This window comes from Brachypodium distachyon, chromosome 1 (assembly GCF_000005505.3).
Source record: "Brachypodium distachyon strain Bd21 chromosome 1, Brachypodium_distachyon_v3.0, whole genome shotgun sequence".
NCBI lineage: Eukaryota > Viridiplantae > Streptophyta > Magnoliopsida > Poales > Poaceae > Brachypodium > Brachypodium distachyon.
In genome coordinates, this window is record NC_016131.3 from 14,102,096 (window position 1) to 14,112,681 (window position 10,586).

General features: G+C 44.7%; 1 protein-coding gene across 1 annotated transcript; it reads left to right on the forward strand.

Moving 5' to 3' along the window:
* Positions 1 to 6,561: 6,561 nt before the first annotated feature.
* LOC112269993 lies at positions 6,562 to 10,180 on the forward strand. The gene is made up of 3 exons (XM_024457586.1): positions 6,562 to 6,698; positions 7,027 to 8,213; positions 10,123 to 10,180. The coding sequence occupies exon 2, from the start codon at positions 7,083 to 7,085 to the stop codon at positions 8,190 to 8,192; it is 1,110 nt and encodes a 369-aa protein (XP_024313354.1). The 5' UTR covers positions 6,562 to 6,698; positions 7,027 to 7,082; the 3' UTR covers positions 8,193 to 8,213; positions 10,123 to 10,180.
* Positions 10,181 to 10,586: the final 406 nt, after the last annotated feature.

Consider the following 10,586-nt stretch of genomic DNA (forward strand, 5'->3'; position numbering starts at 1 on the left):
TTGTTGATCCTGCTGGGGTTAAATACTACTTGCAATGCCTCGTCTGATATTGCTGGCTGTGTTTTCTTCGGTCCAAGACAGGTGACGTACGCAAGAAGGGTGTGCGCAGTCACAACCCTGACAAATGAAGCGCCGGCTAGCTGGTTCTGGTTGGCTTGCTTAAGCATCGGCATAAGGCGGCGCACTGTCACACTCCTCGTGATCCCGTACTGGTTGCCGAGAAGGAAGTTCGTCCGTGCTCGCAGAGCAGTGCGGTTGTTGCTTGGTCCCAAGGCAACCGTGTCTCCGTCGTTGTTGACGCCGAGAATGTGACCGATCAACGGAACAGTAAGCGCCAATCGGCCATTGCTTCCCAGGACGATCTCCATTGTATCGGTGTCTATGGAGTGGAGAAGGAAGCACTGCAACACAAATGTCTTGTAGAGACATTTTCGTTGATACAATATACTCTTTGTCTCTATTCAGAGACAATTTTGAGGCAAAGTTTCATGTAGAGGCAATCTAAGAGCCGCTATGAAAAATGTCTTAAATATAGAGGCACTAATTGAGACATTATGGTGTAGAGACATTTTTTGAGGCATTTAATATATTGTCACAAAAATCTGTAGAGACATGGTTTTGAGATACTTGATGAAATGACCTTATGGTATGGTTAGAGACATTATTTGAGACACGTTTTATGTTGTGTAGAGACATTTTTAGCAAGTTTGAGACATGTAGTAGACTACTCATAACAATTTCATTAGGACTATAAGAACAAATTGGTATTAGATTGAGATGGTTAGGTGAATGTGGACTTTTCCTTAAGGTCTTGAGTTTGAGGATTGGTCTCAACATGATTTTTTCAATGTATATTTTCTAGCACATGGGTATAGAGACACAATGTAATGTCTTTACAAAATGTCGCATTGAATGTAGAGACAATATTGTGTTTTTATGAAATGTCTAAAAATTATAAAGACACAATTCAATGTCTTTACGAAATGTCGTATTTAACGTAGAAATAGTATAATGTCTTTATGAAATGTCTAAAACAATAAAGACGTTTTATTAGTGTCTCATCACACATAGCAACATTGTCCGTAATGGCAGTATTGTGACACTGTACCAAGTGTATCTAAAGTTATGTAGAGACAATTATAGTGTCTCTACGAACAAAAAATATTGTCTTTATGAACTATTTCTCTTGCAGTGAATAGCGTGGACTTCCGGTCTAGCTGGCCCAGGTGTCTCTGTGAGAATAGACCATGAAGTCCGTTTGCCTCTCCGACAGCCCACTTGAACTCCGCAGTCCATCCGGCCACGGCCGTCTCTAGGGGACGGAGTGAGAAGGAGGACGCCCGAGAGAGGCGCCGGTGTTTCTTAGGACCGCGCTTGCGTGCGACAAGCAAGCGCGTAGGCGTGGGGCTCCCCTTCGCGATCTTCTTGAGCCATGCTCCACGTGCGGGCTTCCGGCCTTTTTTCTTGACGGTAGGCGAAGCTGCCTTTTTCATGGCTTAGCCCGAGCTCACCGCGCAGTCAGCTTTGTACCTGTTTTCGGACAGCTGCCACCAGACAATGAAACCTCATCAGTCCAACGGATTCCGCGGGCTAGACGGATGCGGGTTTCTAGACGGAATGAATTACACAATTTTTAAAAAAATGATTTGTTCATATCACTTCTGTTTCGTTGCATATTGCCGGGATGTGAAGAAAGGATGGGATTGCAGACACAAGTCGCCTACAGTTTTTTATAAAAAGACATCGCTACGGCTAACGGACGATCGGACGAACCGCTGGGAAAGGATTTGCCCCAGTAGGGTATAGGGGGGGAAACAAACATCCATGATGTGCACCATAAGAAACGCCATAACTGGTACAGGAAGAAACAAACCTGGTTGAATAAGGTGCCGGTGCGACGACTAAGCTCAAAAAGGAATTCGGTTGGTGGGATGGCGATGTATGTCTTCGTCGTACTGCTCAAAAGTGGAAATGGTGGACTGGATGGAGCAAGGTGGACGATGGGGGAGATGTACAGTGCAAAGGGCCTGCGGGGGAGGATGCCGGAAGTAGCTCGATTTGCCCAGCCCATAAGCTACGTCCGATTTGTCTCTTCTAGCTGCCGGGGGGTGCGGGTCCCGGCAGAGCTGAAAGTGCCGCGGTGTCTTGACTTTAATTCTGGTAATCTTGAACAGCTGCTTAATCGAGTAATCATAATCATGTTGCTCCTGTTGCGTGTGACGCTCTGGGTTTGACCGACGACAACAGATGTACACATAGATCGCCCCCCCCCCCCCCCCACCCCCACAATTCCTGCTGTCTCCCAGCGCCCTAGCCCCTCCTGCATGCATGCGATACATACAGCTAGATGTCCGGGGAAAATCTTTACGAAGCTAGTACGTTTGTAAAACCCCCAGAAACCACAAGGAATATAAAAAATTATAGGGTAAGATGGGTGGACCCTTAAAAAACACGTGGAGGCGACGCCAGGCCCACCCATGGTTCGGTGGTGCGATAGCGAGTGCATTAGTGTAAGCTCGGTTTAATGGCAGCTGGTGAACTACGCCATCATGTATTCCATGCGGTACTGTTAGTACTGCGCGGTGGCCACGTCGCTGCCTCGGATTTTCCACGATCGCGCCATTGCTTCGTTTGTGAGGTGTAATGGGCAACCAGGTGGCGCAGTGAAGTGAGATGGTCCAAGTGCTGGTGGTACGACCTGCCCCTTAGAGCATGTGAGTAAACGGTCGGTGATGGACAAGACAAGACACGGGCGCAATTAAGCCAGGGTTCGGCAGGGAGGGAAAAGATAGGAGTAATGGGAGGACGCTCTCCGGCCGCCCGGCGTAATGTCGTGAGGTCAAATCAGTTGTCCTGGGCTGCGACGTGCTCGAGTGCATCGTATTGTGGAGTTTTGAGCTAGGCGTAAGTGCATGATAAATTTCCGTAGAATAAATGACATGCATCCTTCTGAGGAGTTACAACCCATTTATTTTTCGTACTCTCTGTAACCGCATAAACATGGTGCCTCCGCATGGTACGGCGCTAGCTCCGGGTTCGTTTTTGGATGGTGAATAACTGAAATCAATTTCGGTGTTTTTCCCTCCGGCGGGAAAACCCATCGATTGTTGTCCGCAATACTCACGTGTTTGTTACGAACGTAAGAATGGTTCCATACTATCGACAGCGGAAGAAACCGTTTTCGCAATAAACAAAAGATTTCGTCTCACGTCCCGCCTTCAACACATGGACGACGAAAAATATATATCCTACGATCTTTAAAGGGAGATGTATCTCTGATCACTGACGCTGGTAGGGGGCAAACATTTTCAGTTTGCCTAACAAACACAACCACAGACCGTCCCACCCACCGCCCCCCCCCCCCCCCCCCCCCCCCCTCAGCACAATGAACTGTTCTGGCCCATGTGGTTACCTTGCAGAAACTGGTGTTGGGCCCGATGCGCGGCCCATCTCGGCCAAGCGGTACGTATCATAGATGTTGTTTTCGTTCCACGAGTACCGTGTGGGAAAAAAAAATCCTCCATCCCTCCGGGAGGTGGAACATCAGAGTCTAGGACACCCCATTGAACAGGAAATGGGATGGGTGGACCGGGTAATCCCACCCAAAGACCTCCTGTACTGATAGGAAGATCCGGTGAATCTCTGGTTGGTCCATATTGTGCCTAGATCTCACTGTGGTCCAGAACCACCCCATCCACAGAAGTCTGGGCCTTCCTATCACGCACCAATCGGTCAAAGTTCTTCTTACTAATGTCTGGGCCAGGTCATAGTAGGAAAATACTCTCTCCCTGGACGAACAGCTAAACTTGTGTGGCGACGCGGGCCAAGACTCACGTTGCATGGTGGTCCAAAGAAAATAGGGGTGTGGGCGGGGGGTCTCGGTCCATTAAACCTTGGCAGCCTAAATACGGGGGAACCATTGGTGGAACATGATGGTCCGGGTCCATTAAACGTTGCATGGTGGAACAAGATGGTTCGGGAGGGTGTCCCTTCATGGGCCATTGGTGGAACATGATGGTCCGGGTGCGCGGGGGGCTGGGCCAAGGTAGCCGTTGCGTTCGAATACGGTAACAATACGAAGTGGGCCGGATGGAATACAAAGGCGTGGGACCAGTGTGTGCTTCATCTTGATGCATGCGGGACGGCGAGATGCAGAGCTACTGAGTGCCCGACCGCTGAAGCGAATTTTCGAGCATCTTCTTGCTACTCCCTTGTTTGCTAATTGACGTTTTTGGTTTCCAGTCAACAATGAACTGCTGTCATCCTGACAGCACTTACTTGAAAATCTAGAAATAAGATTACTTGCATGCTGAGGTGACTGCCAACCAATTACGATTGGAAGTGTCCAGCCCTGTCTTATGGGGGCGGCGCTGCTTTGAGATTCGAATAATCAAATCACATGGCCGCGCTGCGTAGTCCTCCATTTCAAAAAATAAAATGGCATAGCAGACTTGGTCAAAGACCGTTTACAGAAGATGCATAAGGTTTGTAGCCAACGGAGATCAGTTCATACAACCTGAATTAATTGCATTGCCTACCAAAACCTCCCTCTGACAAAACATATTAGCTAGATGTACGAGGTTCAGCTATCTGAATAAGATAACCTTTTCGCTGACGTGACCCGTTGAATACTACTTCTCAGGCGCTGCTTGCAGCTTTTCGCTTTCTAGACACTTCCACTAGTTCAGCTTGATACACTTTCTTAGATCTCTTCACCAAGCGATCCAATTTTTTTTCTTTTCCAAAACCTAAGTTTATGGGCAGACTCCACTTGACTGTTGGTTCCCATGCAAGCTACCTTGTCTATCTTGTCATCATATTTATCTGCATCACTCAGCAACTTTGATATCACGTCTTCTGGAAACATCTGAAAGAGACAAGATAGGCCATCACACGGGTGCCAGTGATACATGAAATGCACTGCCGAGCAAATGAGAATCATTTACAGAAAAAGTACCTTCTCAGAGTCACCAACTTCTCTTGTTGATATGATCTTAAATGCTGTTGCAAGTTTCAGAACGTCCCAACTCTCATAGTCAATCCCAGACACCTCCTTAAGGAAGTGACTAACGGGGCACAAGTCTTCATACTCTTCCTGCTCAACATCATCACATCTAAACAAGAAGCGCGCTGTCGCAACAATCTCCTCATCGATCTGGATACAACGAGCATTGCATCATCACAGAAAGATAAAATACAAAGGCAAATTTGCATGAAAAGATTTGTTGGTCCATGAAAAATGAAGGATCTTAGTGAGTACACAAGCTATAGCAAAATTAAACACTAAATGACAGGGATCTGTAAAGAAGCATGGCAATTGGTGAACTAACCATCTCTGGTTCGACAATAAAGCCATAACGAAGCAGTAATATTTGTAGTCCTTGACTCATAGGGAGGCGGTCCTCCATGGACAGCTTTGTTTTTTCTTGGATCACCAATTTGTGCATGAGATGCTTGATGCCCCACATTACCTCCATTACAAGTTCATTATGCAGGCAGTTTATTCCCTGAAAAAGTCACAGAAAGATGGCGCTCAAACTTGTTCATGCATTTAAGCAAACAAGGAGCATACTTACCAAGCTTTTTTCAATGATTGATTTATATTCTGGCTTCCCAACAAGCAATTTCTTCTTAGGGCGGTGATGATTCATGATCACCAGTAATGGCACTTGACTTGTCATCAAAGGTTTGAAATTCATTCAGCCAAACAACCTGATAAAAAAAATATGTTCAGGAGCAAAGAGAAGCAATTAATCAAATATCTTGCACTCAATCTGGGGACCCTATTCCTAACTCGATATTTATGTCTGAATTGTAATGATATATACATTGTTTAAGGCCTCATTTATCGAACACATGCAATGTAATTAAGCAATAGTATCATGTTTCCTGCGTATTTCAAAAACTGAACGTGGTAAGTTTCTTCAGTAGTAGCACCGCATCAGGGTTCAATATAATCACCCCTAGGTACCAGTTAGCCAGATACTAGATAGAAATTGACACAATAGATATACACCCAGAATCGATCGTGCATCAATTACTTAGAAATCTCCTAGCACTCACTCCAACCATTTAGCAAAACTAGCTTAATTTTGTGCATAATGGCATCATGCTACATGCTTTACCAACATAAGTTTTGATCATGTTAATAATAGTAAACAACTAATGAACAGCTCGCAAGATTGTGTTAATATTCCTCCCTCAATGCAAAATGAACTTGGTAGTTTGGCAACAAGCAACCGAGGGAATATAAGAATGATACGAGAAAAGGAGGAAATTGCACCGTTGGTCCTTAAACTTGGCAGGCGGGAACAGTTTAGTCCATTAACTTGAAAATTGCACGCCCGAAGTCCAAATCGCCTATTTGTGCTTGATATACGGTGACGTGGCCGCTGACCTGGACTCGGAAAAATACAGAGGGCTGTTTTGGGAAGATTTCATTTGCAATTTGGCCCTCCATTTGTTTTTCTTCTCACCCGCATAGCCAGGTTTAGACGGCAGCGGCTAATTTGCAGAAAACCCCTTGTAATTGTTGATTCCTTTCATATTCCATTCCCTGGCCGTCTGTTCGTTTCCATCTCCAACTCCCACACGACGAACTCGAGGGCGAAGACGGCGGCGTTTCATCTGGCGTCGGAACCAGTTCTCATCGGCGTCTGCGACATGGAGGCGCGTCGGCGACGATCCTCCAGATTACGGTAAGTTTTTCCACCCATGGTGCGTTCGTGTGGTGGTGGACTTGGGGTTTGATGATGATCGAGGTGATCGTGCTTGGTTTTGTGAACTCGCGCCATCCTAGTCTGCGTTTTCTACTTCGGTTAGTCTCGAATTTGTTGTTCTAGGGCTTGGACGATGAATAACACAGGTAGTACTGATTTGCGTCCGGAATTAGGGATTCAAATAGGAGGGTTTGTCCGAATTTGGGGGTTTTGGGGTACAGTAAAACAAAATTATTTGCACCAGGGTTTGCATTGTAGATTTGTGGCCACATTGTTCTTTCTGTAATCTGTTCTATATGCAATGTAGGTTCATATGGGGATTACTTCAGTGTTGAGATAATACATGGTGGGTTCTTTTGCGGCATGGCCAGAAATAGAACATATTTGGATGGTAAGAAGGATTGGTTTGACTATTGTGAAGCTGACACATGGTCAATGCTCTGGATAGAAGACTTTGTGAAGCAATTAGGGTATGGTAGAGAGTATGCTAAGCTCAGATTCTACTGGTGTCAGACAGGGAAGACTCTGGTGGATGGTCTGGTTGCTTTGAGAGGTGACAAAGACATGGTTTTAATGATTCAAGCCACTGCTCAGTGTAAAAATCTGGTAGTTTACATTGATCATGTCAGGTTTTTAGAAATGCAGAATGTGGATAATGTGCTTGCAGATGGTTTGAGGCCTTTGCCTTCTGTGATTAGTCCAAGAAAAGTGATACATTTGGATGTGGAAGGTGAAAAGGTTCCTCATTTTTATGCTGAATTGAACAAACAGGTTACACCAAAGAAGAGGACAAGGTCTAATAGAGAACCCAGTGATGATGATAGAGATTACTCTGATGATTCAGATGATAGTGATCTGGACTCTGACTTTGTCGACAGTGACTTTGAGCCAGATAAAGATGATGATGACTTGTATCATGATTATGCAGACAAGGATGTGGAAGATGAGCTGCCTGGTGATAAGAAGCACAGCGCCAAGGGTAAAGGGAATGTTGTGCCAGATGGAGATTTCATTGATGATGTACCTGAGGAGGCAGAGCTGAAATTACCTGAGGATGAGGATGAGGTGCAGAAGAAGTTCAACTTCAGTGAATTTAATAAAGATGTTGATATGGAGAACCCAAAGTTCAGGGTAGGGCAGATATTTGCAAACATTCAGATGCTGAGGCAGGCCCTGTCTTCATACTGTGTTAAAAACAGAGTGCAAGTGAAGAAGTTGAGGAATGAGAAGAAGAGGCTAGAGGCCACATGTTTAGTGGATGGATGTCCATGGTATTTGAAAGCATCACTTGATAGCAGGAGCAGCAGTTTCCTTGTGAAAACATATGATTCAGTGCACACTTGTTCTAGGAAGTGGGAGGTCAAGAATTTGACAGCCCCTTTTCTTGCAAACTTATTTGTTGATGAATTTAGGGATGATGAGAAGATGTCACTGAAACATTTGCAAGTAAGGTGCAAAGGAAGTTCAACTTGACACCTAGAAGAATGAAATTGGGTAGGTGTAACATCCCTATTTTCAAAACCCTTCATATGCATTGCATTTCATAATCATCATGCCACCCTTTGCATTTAATCACATTTAAAACCCTAAAGTTTAACCCAGAAACCCCTTTAACAAAAGTGCTTTTATTTGAATCTGGCTCTTTTCTTGCTTTTGGTTAATTGCATTTTGATCCATGAGGGTTTTGGCATAAAAAGAGGTTTAATGCATTTATAAAACTACCCCATAATTTGGCTTTTGTATTTGTTTTGAAAAAACTAATTATTTTGATAGTTAACAGGCCATAAAGGCTAGTTTATAGGCAAAAGTATTTTAAATATTTTATTTTGAGGAAATTCTTGTCCCAAAAATTGAATCATATGAAAATATGATTTTACTAATTTTGTTGCATTTTATTTGGTTTGAATTGGAGTTTTGAATCAAATTTGGTATCCAAAAACAGAAAATAGAAAAAAGAAAAAGGAAAGAAGAAAAAAAAAAGAGAAACCGTGCCCGGCCCGGCCAAATGGGCCGAACCGGCCCACTTACCTGCTGCGCGGCCCGGCCGACCGACCGAGCCAGCCCGCTTGCGGGGCCCCTGTCAGTATCGTCTTCAACCGCGGGCCGCTTCTTCCGCGCGCAACAGCCAGCGTCGCCCACGACTCCCACCCCGAGTCCGCGTCGCCCACGACCCCCTTTCTCCGCATTGAGCGCGTCTCTATAAAGCCTCCACCGCCTGCAGTCCTTCCCCTCTCTCGCCCAACTGAATCCACGCCGTCAGGCTGCCGGATTGCTCGCCGGAGTTCCACGGACACCGCCGCAAATTTTCGTCGCCGCCGGTGAACCTTAGCCCCCATCTTCTGTTGTTCCTTCCTTCTTTCTTCTTTGCGCACCCCATGAAACGCTTGGTTTTCTTTCTTTCGCACTGTAGCGCCTGGACCGCCATCACCCGAAGCTCACCGCCGCCGCCGGCCGTCTTCTTCGTCCTAGGCGTCGCCCCAAGCACCCTCGAAGGAAGCCGTTCTCGTCCTCGGGATCGCCTCGCGGAGCCGCATCTTCCCCGCCTTCTCCCGAGCTCGCTGCTTCACCGGAACGCCGAAACCCAACTCCCCGACTCGCCGGAGCTTCGCCGAAACCCTAGCCGCTGGCCGGAGGTGAGCCCGAACCATCCCGACCGTCGGATCTTGTTCAACGGCCAAAATTAGAATGTTTTTATTGAACCGGTATGCTTAGATCTCGGCCGTCCGTTTTATTTTAAGTGAGATCCAATGGTTCGTATTAAATCCCTTACCGAACCGGTATCGGCCAGTAGGATAGCGCCACGTGTCGCCCTTTTTAATTAAAACTTATTTCTCGGCCGAATTAAATAGTAACTTTGCATAAAAGCCCTTGGAACTTCAAACCATCATATCTTTTAAACCGTTTGACCAAATTTGAAGTTTTATACCTTTCTAGAATCCTCACAACATGTAGAATCTTTTGGCATAGTTTAATTTTGACTTTGAACAACTTTAACAGAAGCAAATTGCAGAATGCTTAATTATGGTTTAATATTCAAATGAATTATTTCAAACTAGTTTTGAGCATGTTAGCTTGTTGAAAAATATTTTGAGTATACTCTCTGTCCATTAGGACCGGAGGGGAAATTATTTTGTAAATATTTTTGCCATACAAATTTAATCTTGCTCCATGATTTACAAAAATCAAATAAACTTTTAATTAAAGCCCATCTTTGTTTCATACAAAGTAATTATCTCTTTGTTATTGTATAATCTTTCCAAATCTTTTGTGAAGCTTTTCAAAACAGAAACTAAACATGTTACATTTAGAACCAACGTAAGTGTGCATCATCATGACTGTTGCATCATGGCATGTTTTTGTATTGAATAGCATGTTTATGTGTGTGTGTATTCTTTTATTTTAGATTGTGTGGATTGTGAACTTTGTTGTTGCGAAGAGTGCGAGAACTACCACAACCTTGGACAAGGCAAGTTCACTTTGATCATCTCCCAAATAATTTTTACTATGCACTAGTTGTTTTATTAGTTGCACTAGGAATATTAATTGTACCTCTATGCTAGTTATAAATCCTAGGTAGAATAGTCTATCCTTGCCATTACCTTGCTACCAAATTGCCATCGATTGTAGTTGAATGCTAGGCTATGGTAGTATCGTGGGGAAAATTACTACATTGTGATATTGTTATGTCTATGGAGAAATGAGATGTTTTATTAGAGTAAGGAAAAACAATTAATTTAATGAACCATATTGGGTGGACGGCTTTGAGGATTTTGATGTTATGCGGCGTAAGGTCCATTTCTATGGGTCCATTTCTATGAGTCGTCTCTCCATGTCTATGGGAGCGCCTGCGTCGCAAATGTGAAATGC

Coding starts and splice junctions, on each gene's coding strand:
- LOC112269993 (XM_024457586.1), top strand. CDS start 7,083: ATGGCCAGAAATAGAACATATTTGGATGGTAAGAAGGATTGGTTTGAC.